We start from the raw sequence: 15,144 nt of genomic DNA, 5'->3' as shown, positions 1-15,144 counted from the left end.
TTTCCCTCTAACTGGTGGTTCCATTGTTTCCGATGATAATGCAGTAAGGCAGCACACAGCCACTTCCCCCACACCTCCAGTTCAAAACAACACACTGTCGCCCAGTTCTGCCAGCTTTCTAACACAAACACAGGAGGCCTACCTCATGTAGAAGGGAGATATTGGCCTCTCCTCTTCTTGGGAGCTGCAATATGAAAACAAACACACAATCAAGACGGGATGCAGGATGTGGTTATAAAGTACTATGGTATAAAAACATGAAGCGCCCCCTCTTCATCTCTACATGTCACTGGGGCTGAAAATAGGAGCATAAGGCTGGCTTTTGTCTGCAGAATAATAGCCATGCTGTGCTGCAGATCAGTGGCTTTGTGGAACTTGTCTCTGGTAATTATTATGAACCAAGAGAGAAATGGGTGCTGCTCTAGAATATAGGCAGCCACTGGATGTATGCCAGCAACACATGATGAAATTATGCAACGATAAGAGGAACTCGGTGTTGGCACTGAATGTTGAGGTTGCCTAACATTTTCATATCCTGGCACTTAGACACTGAAAATTTCATAATCGCCTAGTCTTGTTTGCCTAGGCAGAGCTGAATGTTGTATTATCTCCTCCAAAGTCAAAGCAGCAAGAAAAACACTGTAACCAAATCTGACCAGTTAGATCATGTAACAAATAAATTTGTTAAATGAAGGCTGTCTTTACATACTGTATATGTTTAGTTAATTTGGTAAGGGCCACTTATTTTATAAATTAATTCATGCCTTGCTACAATGACTTGATGTGTCAGCTAAACTTTATATTAAATGTATTTTATAACTGCAAATCAACCAGATTGTAAATTCTAAAAATATTGATGGTCAAAGCCTATTTAGCTGCATCAGTTTCAGTGCCCTGGTAATGTGCATGCTGACTTTTTTAAATTTCCTTGTAAAAAAACAAAAAAAACATTTTAGTCAGTCAGTTTGTTGTTGCATTGCTGTACCAGTGGCTACTCTGCATCTGAAGTGCGTCTACCTGCTAACATTTAGCAGCTAAGTACTTGAATACCCCGTTTAGACTGATTTCATCATTTATACAAAATATTTAAAGACAACATTTTACTGTTGGTAATTGTGTTAAAGTTAACAAATACACAAACAGTAACCAGCACAGGCTACGTCTCTGTTGTCCAGGGATTAAGTTCCCAGACTACCATAAAAACTGCACAATTTTGTGAGTTGTTTAGTTGGGAGAAAGTTTATAAACTTTGTGAAATGCTGCCCATGACAAATTCTTAATTATTTGGGCATTCTTGTAAATTCAGCAAATGTTATACATTAAATTATGTCTTTTTTTCCATTTGTCCCAGCATGTTGGTCACTACTGTTGAGCCTTTGGTTTTTGCAAAAAGAAATGATGTAGCAATGTGCTGGTGGAAACAGGCTAATTGTTATGGTTTACTAGGATACTTGAATAGAACAAAGCCAGTGTCAGTGTTGTTAGTAATACCTGCACTTTTCCTACTATGATAGGTCAGCATGTCTGCTGTGAAAATGGCCTACTTTTTCACTAAACACGACACAGCAGTGTGACAGTTTATCACTATTCAGTCTGCCTTTGGAAATTCACCCGTGACAAGCAAACACTTGTTGGGACAACGTGAACTCTACCAGTGCTCTCAATTTCCAAATATGCAACAGAAAGGATTTGGACAAAAGGTCAGCGTAAAAAAAATGTTGACAAACCAGGTTCAGCAGATGCAGAGAACATACATTACAGACTATTTTTGACACGTCAACTACTCAACTGAGTATTTATCACTTAGTGTGTGACAAGAGCCCAGCATAACTTTGTGTTTGTTCTCCAAAACTATTACTCTAAATGTCTCAATACAAGTATGCAGAACTATTTTAAGCAAAGATACCTACATGCACATTCTCATTGTGATAATTTGCTGCTTTTCTGTGTGTTTTTCGCTGAGTTATGGATTGTTGGTCGGAGAAAACAAGCAATGTGGTGTGTGACAGGTTGGACTTAAGTAATTTGTCACAGCTTTCAAACATTATATGAACAAACAAGTACACAACCAAAATCAGGTGAATAATCAGCAGATAAATTAATAAACGTCTTCTGTAATCAAAGTTTCCTGTCCTTTATAACCAGACAGTAGACAGATCAGCAGCAGCCAGAAGAAGCATTCACACCACACTGATGATGCACACAGCAGTAAAATATTCTGTCTTGCTGGTTTTGTTTGAGGTGTTAAAGGGGAACAGAAACCTCAGATACATTGGAAATGAGGTCTCTACCTCAACTGAGACACATTCCAATATTGGATACCTTTGCCTACTGCACAATGAACAGTCTGACTGTAGGTTGTAAACATGTTGATGTTCTGAAACACAAAAGACAGAGCTGTTGTTGAGTGGACCAATCAGTGAACGTTTGGTTCCCTGGTGTGTTTTGGTACATGACGTGCTTTCATGTGGCTTACTGTAAGGGGCAGGCTCGTCGAGAGGAGGGGAAACCACTTTGGCCCTTTGGGCAGCACCTCAACAAGTTAAAAACAAAGGATTTAGATTTCAATTCAGGCAGGAATCGAAATGGGCCAAAGTTCATTGAACTTCAAAACTCTTCTCAAATGACACAATGTACAGGAAACGGGCCTGTGTTCTTCGGTGCAGGTGTAGTTCACCACAAACACTTCCAAATTCTTTTGGAACCACAGGGGTGAATGGTTTTTTTTCCTCACTCCCTTGTTCTTAACTGGTGTTACACAGTCTGGCAAGCGTATTAAAATAATGTGTGCCGTCACTGCCGCCGTGAATTGCAAAAGCGGAAATCCTGCTTACCCACTACCTTACTGAGGGGATAACGAGAAGCTTTGTAGGGGTACTCAGAAAGGGCCTGATCCCTCCAGGGTGAACGGAAAACTACCAATGACAAGTTGGTCAATCTGGACACGTTCCACTTTTTCAAAATTTTTAAAAATATGTAGACAAAGATAGTCTGGCTAAACGGATGCTGGTCATTTTTTCGAGAAATTTCTTGGCAGGGTCCCTCTCCTTCCACCCTGTCTTACCTTTTCCAAAATCTGTTACAACACAATGCAACAACACTCGCTATAGTGTAAATAAGTTCAGTTCTTATTGAATTTCAGATACGAACACAATTTTGGTGGTGCCATATCTTTGCTTGAAAACATGTTAAGTGAGGCTATTCTTTGAGCTAGTACTGCAAAAAAAAAAAGGGGGAAGAACAGTCTGGTTAAGGAAAACTGACAAAAGTTGCTCTTAAATGCATCAACTCTTTAGTGAAGTTCTCTTTTTTATAATTTACTGCACTAATTAATAAAGAGTTATTGAGGATTCAGGACCTGTGTAGCCAAAGTCCCCTCGTGTATCTCCTCTGTTCAGTCTCCACTCCATGCAGGACCCCCAAACCATCAGCTTTTTGATGGGTGTTAGACATTCTTAGAATATCTCTGAGTACAAATTGTTTGGTGGTCACGACCTAAAGCATTTGTTGGATAAGCCTGGCTAAGCTATGCTTAGTATACTCATTCCAGCAGAGAAAACAGTGTTAAAGCAGCACAGCCATCAACCATCATGCTTCAGGTTTTAAGCTGAGGCACGATTAGACCTGCAGACAAATGTAACCACTTGCAGATGAAACCTGTTAGTCCTCAGTTCTCAGATGGAGTTTTTGCATCACTTCTCTTTATCATGACCATTACTGCTGCAGGACCTAAAAGAATTCCAAATACTAAGTGAAATTAAGCTTGTATTTAACAAGTATTTTCGTGTTAATGAATCTATTTGCTTTTTTGCCTAATTGTTTTCTCTTTATATATTAGAAAATATTAAAAAATTCCCCTCACAATTTCTCAGAGACCAGCACCCAAAGTTTCATCTTTAACAATTCAAAATCCAAATGAACTCAGACAAAAGCAACAAATCATATTTGTGAAGCTAAAACAAGTAAATTTTGGTATTTATCTTTGAAAGGTTGCTTGAACAATTAATTAAATTGTCGTTTCATTAATAGTTACATTTTAAAAGACGTACAGATGATTTTGGCTGCTTACTTAGTAACACCTGCAATCATTTTTCCCCTTACAATTAATCCAGGCATAAATTTAGGTCAGTAACTGAACATGAACATCAGACTTATTATGCAGAATGTCATCTTTCTACTGTATCATTAGTCAAATGTCAGCAATTGCCTTAGACCCAAAGATACTAAGGGCCCAATAAAATATCTGTATTAATTTTCACTAATTAATTATGTTTTCCTAAAAATCCATGTGCTGAAATGGCATCAGAATGCTTAATTGTGTGTATGTGTGTCTCAGGACCTTCCCACTAATTTGAATGGGAAGAAGGGAAACTAACCTGAAAAAAGATGGAAGCAGAAGGATACTAAAGGATGCAGGCTGTCATCTGCAGCCTGTTCATCCTGCTGCCATCTGCCAAGAGATACAGAAGTATCTGCTGCCATACCACTAGACTTAAGAACAGATTCTGTTTTAAGGTTGTGACACTCAGCAATTCATCGTCTGCACACAGACAAAATGAAAGTTTATTTTTTAAGATTTATTATTTATTCAAGAAATGGAAAAGACAGAGAACAGGGAATGTGGAGGGCCTTTGTTTATCTTTGGCCCCTGGTGGGGAGTCTTCACGTCAGGTGGGGAATATCTTCAAGAATAAATCTGCATATCTGGTTGGCTTTGATTTAGCACTTCTAGATATCCTGTGAGCTGATTGAGACTCTTTATAGACCTTAAATCTTAGTACAATTAAGGGTCATAGTCCTGTATGAAATTTGGAAAAGAAAGATACTAACATGAAAAGTGCAGGAGAACCAGTTTGATCCAGCCTGCAGGACATGCTGTAAATATGTGCCGTCAGGCTTTCAGGATGACGGATGAGACTTCCTGACAAGCGGCCAACAATACTGTTATACCCACAGGGAACCTGCCCTCACACCACACTGTTACGTTCCTCACTCCCACCTATTTCCAATGGGCTTCTAAGAAACCCAATAGTTACATCACAAGAGTCAGTGAACCATAGCAACTCTACACAAAAGCCTGTATGCATTCCCTATGTGAAAAATACGCAATGCTGAGAGCAGAATAAGTTCACATGACGCTGCTATGTTGGCTTATGTTGGCTCTGTGTGGTGATTGAGGCTGGTGTCATATTTCAGGTACAGGTGAGAGCACTGTGGCATACAAAATTAATGGATTAGTGTTTGTGATAAAGAGGAGGCAAAGTGTTACGTTAAACATGTTAAAGGGATAGTTCATCCCAAAATCAAAAATATGCATTATTCCTTTTCTGTGTAGTGCTCATCCGTCTTGATTGCTTTGGTGTGACTTGTCAAGTTTTGGTGATATCAGCTTGTAGAGATGTTTGCCTTCTCTCGAATATATTAGATTTTGATGGCACTTGGCTTATGGTGCTCAAAGCTCCAAAAAATAACAACATAATAAAAACATGATAATTCACAGACGATACATTTGGTGGGTGTAGTTCTACATGGGACTCTGACAGAACACATTACTGTTGAGTTCTTCAAATGTATTTTTCGGGAGCTTTGAGCGCCGCTAGCCAAGTGCCATCTAGTTCAAATACATTCAAGAGAAGGCAGACTCTACAACTCACACCAAAACTATCTAGATGGATAAATTACAGGGTTCAATGTTAATATTTTTTTTCCCCACTTGTCCGGTCTGGCAAGTGGGTCAGAAATGTACTTGCCTGAAGTCAATATTTACTTCCCCCTATACAAACTGTGTCACTTATTGGTTGCTATCAAAGAACAACTGAACTTAATTGCCTTAATTGCCTTGCCTTAATTTGTGTCAGTCTAAAATCCAAACATATTCAGTTTAATATCATAATAAATTTGGAAAAGTTAATATTTGACAGGCTGCAAACAACATTTCCTGACATTTTTCATGAAAAATTAATTTCACATTTAATTGATTATCAAAATAGTTTAATAGTTCAATTTCTTTTGCCAGATTTACTTGCCCAACATGGCATTTTTCTTTTCTTTTCTTTCTCTTTAATTCAAATGTAGCCCAGTTGGCTGTGTGTGCTGCATTATGCTGACACAGATATGTCTGACACATACCTATAGAAAGTGAGAGCAAGCTGACAAGCCCGCATGAGAACAGCTACAGAGATGAAAACACTGATGGACCCACTTATGGAAAATTATCATGCAATTGCAATGGGCTTATGTGTCAAAATCACAGCTCTTTAAAATCAAAGCTATTTTCATATACAAACTCATAAATGTTATGTTTTTTGTTTTATTCACATGAATGCTTTGAATTTGAATATTTGAAAGCTCCAGTGTCTTTAATTTACCAAAAACTCCTAGTGGGTATCAAAAGCCTTCTAGCATTAGAGATAGTAAAATCCTTTTAGTCTTTCTGTAAACCACAGGTGTTTATTAGTAAATACCAGAGAGTTCAGACTGCTGACGCACTTTACTGGGGTTCCCCGTCATACTGTGTGTATATCAGTACCCCAGTGCGACCTGACAAGGAGAATTTAAAAGGGTGTGAGGGAAAGCTACCAGGAGATTTACTGTTACCCTGACATGGTGAGGAAAGCTCCTGCCACCTTGGAAGCATTACATTTGCCACTTCATACAGACAAGAACACCTGTTCCATAACAAGTGATGGTCGCAAATGCAATAGTTTGCATTATCTGGAGCAGGGGTCAGTAACCTTTACTATCAAATGAAAAAAAAAGTCTGTCTGGAGCCACAACTAATAAATTCAAAATTGTAGTGTAAGTGTAAGACTCACTTTAAGCCTACAACAATGAAAAACAAAAATTCTAATGTTTTAAAGTAGAACCGTTATTAATTTCCATGAATTTATTTGTCAAAGGCACAGGAAACCACTGGAGGGGGACAAAAAAGTTGCTAACCTCTGATCTGGAGGATAATTTTTTAAATACAAAGTACATAAGTGAGTGAAGTGAGATGTGTAATTTAGTATCCAGGTATGTGTGAGAGTACACCCCTGTGCGTGTCATACTAAACTTTTATGTAATGTGTTAATGGATCTGGTGCTGACACAGTTTCAAAGTCTGATTAATGTCATACCAAAGGTCACTGGTGTGTTCGACAAGTTGTAGTAGAAGCCAGAACGGCATCATCTTACTACTTCAATATCACACATACAGAATGCCATTTATTGATTTGCTTAATATTTCGTATATTTCCGACTGAATACTGACACTCAATTACTACCTCTTTTAAACCGAGGCAGTTCCAGGGCTGGTTTGGAGCCAGAGCCTAATTTTGAACCAGTACTTTGTGTTTTGACAGCCAACGAACTGGCTCTTAGCCTTGAACTGTTTCCAAGGTGGCACCAAGTCTTTGCCGAGCCTAGAGTAACAACGGTTACATCAAAGACTGAGGGGGGTATTATCATGACCAACCAAAAGGAAATGTCTGCTACTGTGGTGGAGATTTTGAGTTAAGCTAAATGCTGTTAATGTCACTTAATTAAGCGTTTTTTTAGGCAAGAGAGTAACCATGAGATTCCCCCTGGTTTGGAGATGTCATATGATTAATGATTATAATTAATACTGATGAGTTAATGCATACGTAGCATTTCAATACATCAGTCAGTCACAGCCAAACAAAGTACATCATCCAAGAATGTGGGTCACAAAATCTGATGGGTTACCACATCTAGTGTAACACCAGGTGAGGTCGCGGCAGACAGTCATGATGAATTTATTTCTTGCTTGAGTATGTTTCAGTGTGATCAGTCTGCCAATAATGGCAGACACAATCGTTCGTTTGTAGGCAGTAGTAATTAGTAATAGTTAAAAAAGTAGCGCTTGAAATTAGAAGTGCTATGAAACTGGAGGCGTATACAGTTCCGTAATGACTTGGCTCTCTAGCCTGTGGAAAAGCAAGCTTGTTCTTAGAAGGTTCGCTAGCTGAACCAACTTTGAACCAGCTCCAGCACCACCCCAGCACCAGCACTAGGTTCCAGTTGGTGGAAAGGGGGTCACTGAGAAAAATCCCACAAATGAAAACAGGCATAGTGGATAAACTGCATTTTGGAGTGGGTGAGGAAAAGTTTTCAACAATGTATTAGTACAGGTGCAGGTGTGGACACAGCCAAGGTGAATACTAGTCTGAGCCCTTGGTCAAAGCAGTGAGAGCCCCAACAACAGACACAGCTGTAGCCTTGCTATTCCAGGGCTGATGACACTCAACACCGAGTGGTTCCAGTTTCAGCTTCTTATAATAGGCTTGTTTGCATGCCAAAGGCACATTGCCACGAGGCTTTGGGCTTTAGATCCCCGATCGCTGTCAGACAAGCGGGATTCTTCACTCTCACCCTCCAGTGATAGCACATCACCTACGCAAACAGTGGTCATAACCTATTTACCACAGCTAGAATCCCCTTAGTTTTCCACATTGACACTGGACATCACAAAAGGAAAAATTTTAAATTTTTAACAAGTAGTATTTTTGTTATGTATGTGGCAGTGAATTTTTGTTTTGTGTTGTGTATGTATATGACCTTAGGTTTTATATCATAAATGGTCACACTTCATAATACAGATAAAGGTAAAGGTAAAGGTCACAAATGCAGATATTATACAGTAACACACTGAGATTTAGTCAGTGTATTTAGCCCAGCAGCTGTGCAGCACCCAGGGACCAACTCCAGTTCTTGGTCAGTTGTACTGGAGAACTGACCTACCATATGTGTTTTTGATAGTCGAGGAAATCAGGGTACCCGCAGAAAACCCAAACAAGCACATGAGAATGAGAACTGACCAATGCCAATAATGACAACACTGATATGATATAATGAAAATGACAAGTCTGTGATCCCAACAAAAACATTAACTGCAAGAGCGAATTCAGTTTTGGGCTTTTCTTTTCACTCTTGTTAAGAAGATGAAGATATTTATTTGAAAAACAGCCTTCCCAAATAATGAATTAAAGCTACTACAAGGAACTTTCATATTGTGTTGATTTTAGAGGCCCGTCACCATAAAATATCATGTAAAAAAACACAACTATCTGAAGAAAAATCTCTTCTTCCTGCTCCTGGCTAATGTAACTCTGAAAATTTAAACATAGGCTCTGTGTGTCTGTGTGTAAAACTCTTTCTGTAGCTCTCACAGACAAGACCAGAGGAAAGTGAGTGTAATGTAACTGTTGATCGTTTAGTTTTTATTTCTGCCCTCAAAACCATACTAGCTGTATTGGCTGGGGGCTAAACACTACTGCAAAACAGGCTAAATCCCAGAAGCATTCAAAATACAGAAAAATAAGACAAAATACAAGTAGGGTCTCTGTAAATACAGACACACCACACAATTGTAGTGGGTCATAAGTGATGATTCAGATGTATGTTTTTTAAATGGATCTACACATTGTATTTTAGGGAAATGTTGCATAATATACCTATAAATTGAGACATTTTCCTAACAAGTTAAAAACTACTTGTAGTACATTTAAAGCAATAAAGTAAACATAATGCATCTACGAATATAATATCTTTATCGCAAGCTTAACTTTTCATAGTATTTAACTTGCAGTAATCAACTCACCACATGCTAAAAATGGGTCATACGGTGATTTCAGAAATATGCTTATTATTCCGAGTCTGCGACTTGCAAGAAATATCAGTATGTATTTATAGTTTTCTTACAAACACTGACCTGCTGAGGGCCTCCATGCTGCCAGTGAGGCTGATGTCGAGGTGGCTGAGTGACGATCCAGTGTCCAGAGTATCTTTACGAGCCAGGGGTACCGGAGCTGTGTCCATCACCTCTGGACTGGAGCTCCTCAGCTCAGAGGTCAGGGGCAAAACTATTGGTATGGACAGGGGCCTTGCATGGGGCAACCCGGCAGAGCGGCGTGGCTGAGGAAGCACTTCAGCCATGCTGTCACTCTTCCCTTTCCTCACCTGTTTTACACAGAGGGACATGCCAACAACAGGTGAGTCTCGTGACGGGGAAACATGAGACAGCATGAGACGTAAATGATACACTAACATTTCTGAACAATCAAGCTTATCATACAACCACACACAAGCTTTCAACCTTTTCTCGGGTTACTACATTTGAAGATACATGCATTTGAAGATCTTCCAAGGTGAAGCAGAGAGCAGTAAAAGAGCCATCAAAGTGGCAAGGGAGAAAAGAGGTTAGTGAGTAATACTGTAAGGTTAGACTGGTGTTTGTCTTACCGTGCTGACCCTGAGTGGGTATAAGCTGCGTGAACCATTGATTTTAATGTAGGAGAAGAACCTCAACCTAACTACAGCCACTTTCTGAGAAGAATCCTTCTGCATTTTTACCCAAGGAAGCCTGAGAAAAGTATTAAAGAATGTGTCACAGAGCTTTCTCTTAGTATATATGGAGAGGACTGGTATAGCTGAAGCCAAATAGCCGCTTGGCTGTGGTAAACAGGGTATGAAATGGGTCTGACGCCAGCAGCTTGAGTATTGATGATGGTCAAAAACAACCAGTGCTAAAAGAGGCTGGGCTCTAGATAAACATTGGTTGAATTGAAAGGCTTTCTGCTTTTCTTTACACCAATTATCAACAGAACATTTCCATTTGGGGTTTAACTTAATGGGTTGTTCTAAAATCTATGGACGCTGCCTCCATTTAGTCATTGGTGCACTTAATGGGTGAATCTTTGGGAACATAATTAGCTGGAAAAAAGCGAGACCTGGTATAGATTTTGCCTCTCAGGGCTTAGTAATTGGTTTAGCTAAATTTGTTATTCACAGAAACAGAGAAAGAGAAAATGAATGTGGACATTGGCTTGTTTTTCCTAGGGAAACATCCCCATCCTAAAATCCAAGTAGAAAACAGTGCTGTGGTAACCAAAAACTCCAATGGTGTTTGGTGACATGGTGCTGTCATCTTGGTTGGTTTATGGTTTTAGGTTTTTTCTGACTGCACTGTCCTTTTTGTATTCTTATTTTGCTTTAAAGAAAAAAGTAAAAAAGTTTATCAAACAAAGCTGATTGAAAGTTATGACATTCATACAGGCACTGCATCAATTTTGTGTTTGTATAAAAAACGGGAACTGAATTTTTTCTCTTAATAACAACTACTTCACAAAAATAAAAAAAAGACCAAATAAGAGACCAAACAGCAGACATTAAACATTAAATGACCAACTAAAAACCAAAATAAACAGAAGTGATTAAACAAAGGCAAGTCTTCAAAGATGGCTCTTGTTTTTTAAAGGTGTCAGCAGTGTCCACAGATTACAAGGCCAAAGAAATAGAGTTCCAACATGTAGAAGTAACAATCTCACAAGCAAAGTCACCCTTTGTGTTGAGTCTGGAATGAGGAACAACCAGCAAACCCTGATCAGAGGACCTCAGATTCCTGCTGGTATTATATGTCTGTAGTAGTTCTTTTAATGCAGGCAGGTGCCTTCCTATGTGAGGCTCTAAATGTGATTACAAAAATCTTGAACTTGACTCTGAACCTGACGGGAAGCCAGTGTAAAGACATCAGGTTTGGTGATACATGAGACCTTTTAGAGGACCTGACAGCAGCGTTTCTGGATTGCTTGTAAGCAGTTTATGGATGTTTTGTTAAGACATGTGAAAACAGAATTACAATAATCAAGACTGGATTAAATAGATGCAGGTATAATCATCTCCATCTCAGCTATGGAGACAATGGCCCTGAGATTAGCAATGTTACCATGGTGATAGAAACAAAAGCAAAGCATTTATGTGCTGGTCAAGACACATAGCTTGGCCCATAGAGCCATCTACGTTTTATAGAAGAGGATAAATAGAATTTCTGGTTTGTTAGTGTAAAGGTGCAGAAAATTATCAGCCATCCAGGCTTTGATCGAGTTAAGGCAATTAAGTAGAACAGTCAGTTTGGATACACAGGCTCAAATGAAATATATAATTGAATATCATCTGTATAACAATACTGGGAGATACCTTTAAAATTATTCATTAACTGCCCAATAGGGAGCAGGTACAAAGCAAACAGCATCAGATCAGGGACAGACCTTGGGGAACACTGCAGAACAGAGCTTCAGAAGATGAAGCATTATTATGAACATTAATTGAGAAGGTCTTGTCTGACAGGTATGATGAAAACTAACCAGTCCAAAAAAATGTGAAAACTACTTGCTTCATTCCTTTCATCTGCATCTCATCTAAATTAAAATATCCTCTGTCCATGCAATGTATGATGGTAATGATAGTAAATTAGAGTGTACATCATTTCAGTTTGCTATATAGTGTATAATAATCCTCACCACACACACACTACAAATAAACAAAACCTCCATATTTCTGCCTGTTAAAAGGAAGGTGTTCCTCAACACTGTTACCTTAGAGCTTGCATGCAGTGGTAAGACAAGCTGTATATGAAAAGTGCTATGTCTTTTTGAAGGAGCCTTGCATTTTTGATTTTTTGCAAAGACTGTTTGATCCATGCAATGAGCCCTTCACCTGAAGAATAAGTTCAAAATACCTTAAGTATTCAAAGAGCACCTGCATTGTGACCAACAGAAAGACCCAGCAGTGGACAGGGTCAGCAACAAGAGGTATTTTAGCCACTTAAAAAAGTCAACCTAAAACAATCAATTTCTTTTTAAGTGTACACTACAATCAGAATATTTTTGTGGTAATACACTGACTATCGATACGTGCCCCACACAAACCTACATCAAATAATCAGTACTATCCCTTTAACAAATTAGTCAAAAACTGAATAAAAATAAAATCATCCTTAACATTTTAGTTAAAATTTCCATGCACTTATAATCATTGTTTTATTTGAATTAATTGCTGATCTGGAATTTGTGCCCTTAAAAAAACTGACAGCACCCAAGGCTAAGTGACCTTGTGCCTAAAGTAATGAAATTCTATGCCTGGTAGTGACATAGTGTATATAGGGAGCAGTGAATGATTTCAGACACAGTCATGGAAACTCCTGACAGCGATAGCTAAAAATCAAACTGCAGGTCGCTTTCAATAGTGTTAACCATTGACCCGTCATGCTGCCTCCATTCCTGGTTCTCAGTTTCTGCCTATGCATAAAAAAGAGCTCAAATGGAGCAACAACAAGTGGAAGCTAAATAGGCCAGATGGCAAAGAAGCCTGACAGTCCAAAATGAGGATGTGACCTGGTTTCTAAATCATGGATTAACTAATAGTTTGTTTGTGACTAAAATATTAAAAGACTGCAAAGAAAGCCAGAAAAAAAAACTTGAGAACTTAATATTTTACTTTTGGTATGCCTTTTTTCCTGTAACCTGCTAAAATGAAAAGGCAATTGCCTCTCTTAACCGATCTCTATTTACTGACTGGTAACAGCTCATTTGTCAGATGTATAGTTTTTCAGCAGTGTCTTTACAAACTGATCCATAGCTGTTCTTGTTTGCACAACCACAACAACTACTCTCACTGAACCTTTTTAAATAGTGGTTGTTAGTATAAGCGCAAAGCTGACATGTGCATATTTCCCAAAAAAGTATTGACATGTTTCTGTGGTTCTAACCATAGCAACACAGGGCTTTTTTGCAATGCTGAATTAATGCAACCACAAGGAATTAGTACACTGCCAATAATAACTGTATTCCTTTTGGATTTCTCAGTGTGTGTATGAACATCTCTGTGTGTTCAACAAAACACAAGTTCCCCTTTGGTCACACGTTCATGCTTTTTAATGACAGGTGCATCATAAATCAAACTGTTACAACAGACATGTTTAGGGCCCTCTAACTGAAGTGTGTGTGGGTGTGTTTGTTTGTTTGAGTGCTTTCCTCTCACCACTAGACCTGACCTGAGGCTAGTAAATACTGTATAATTTATAACACCACAGCAACACCATGCAAAACATCCAGTATGGTATAGCTCTGGTGGTGACGTGTGAGTGGAGATCAGTCCAAAACTTACACTTCAATAGTATTTATAAATCTTAGCAAGCATTAAAGGCCAAATCTTTGTTTTGTCTGGCCTTGAGGGTGACACATTTTTTATGGAAGGGGTTCCCAGCAGTGTTTGGGAAATGTAGTTATAAAAGTTAATATTAAAGGCGATGATGAATCACTTGATAAATCATTAAGGAGGTCACACCTTTTAGAGCAGTAAAAGCAATTGTCATTTTCAGAGGAATTGAGTCTTTTGGAATCAGCAGTTGGATATTCAGGTTAATGGGTTTAGTGTTACAAAAGCTCCTAAACAGAGACTCTCGGTATTGTTAGATTGCTTTACTGCTGCTGGCTACTGTTCTGACAACATCAGGTTGTTTCAGTTGAACATACTGTTGCTAGTAGCAACCACTACTGCCACAGGTCTTAAACTGACTTTGCTACATGCACCATCAAATCTTTCTTTGAGGAAGCACTGATATCTTTTATCTACTCCTAAGATGTCCTTGTTGGAGCATTATCTGCAGGTGGTCCTATAGCTGTTTTGTGATTTTAGTTTCTCAATGATGAGCTTACTGGTAACTAAGTCAAGTAAATTTTATTTATATAGTGCCTAATCATATCACATTTATTTCAGGGCACTTTTCATATAAAGTAGGTCTAGATTGTACTATAATACTATTTACAGAGACCCAACAAGAACATTACTGGCACTAGCACTTGCTAGTCACTACACAAGCTATGTGGAGCTCATGTGTTGCTAATACACCATTCTAGTTAAAGGTAAAATTCAACAATTTTCACGTGGATGTCCAGTGAGTGTTGATGGTAAATGTAGTCAGCTGAAACAATTAATTCTTCAGTGTGCGCTATATCAACCAAGAAACCTAAATGTTCCTGCTCATCATGAAGCCATGTTGGCAGTGCCTACATGTACCAGGATGAATTGTGCACAAGCTTCTGACACCCACGTCCACCTTGCCATGTATCACCACCCTAGCCTACAGTCTTATGTGATGAAAAGACTTAGCTAACACTAGAGCTGAGCATTATTTAAAAAAAACATCATACCAGTACCAATAACAGTACCAATATGTACTTCATTTGATACCTTTTTTCTATTTCATTCAACATCCATCATGTGGATGGAAGCAATCCTGAAATAATCCTTCTACATTTTATGTATTTATTTTTACCAGACCAGATGCCACAGGGGTGTAGTGTAG

General features: G+C 38.6%; 1 protein-coding gene across 1 annotated transcript in view; it reads right to left on the bottom strand.

Moving 5' to 3' along the window:
- fam13a (family with sequence similarity 13 member A) overlaps positions 1 to 15,144 on the bottom strand; it is a 70,579-nt gene that overhangs the window by 34,728 nt on the left and 20,707 nt on the right. Inside the window, exons 8-9 of the mRNA XM_084715180.1 lie at positions 9,712 to 9,959; positions 143 to 184 (exon numbers count right to left, since the gene is read on the bottom strand). Of these exons, the coding sequence (XP_084571306.1) occupies positions 143 to 184; positions 9,712 to 9,959 (290 nt within the window). The remainder of the gene's footprint in view (positions 1 to 142; positions 185 to 9,711; positions 9,960 to 15,144) is intronic.

The sequence above is a fragment of the Lutjanus erythropterus genome, chromosome 3 (assembly GCF_056507025.1).
Source record: "Lutjanus erythropterus isolate fLutEry1 chromosome 3, fLutEry1.hap2, whole genome shotgun sequence".
Lineage (NCBI taxonomy): Eukaryota > Metazoa > Chordata > Actinopteri > Lutjaniformes > Lutjanidae > Lutjanus > Lutjanus erythropterus.
The sequence above is the reverse complement of the archived record's forward strand: the minus strand, read 5'-3'. Positions and strand labels throughout refer to the sequence as shown.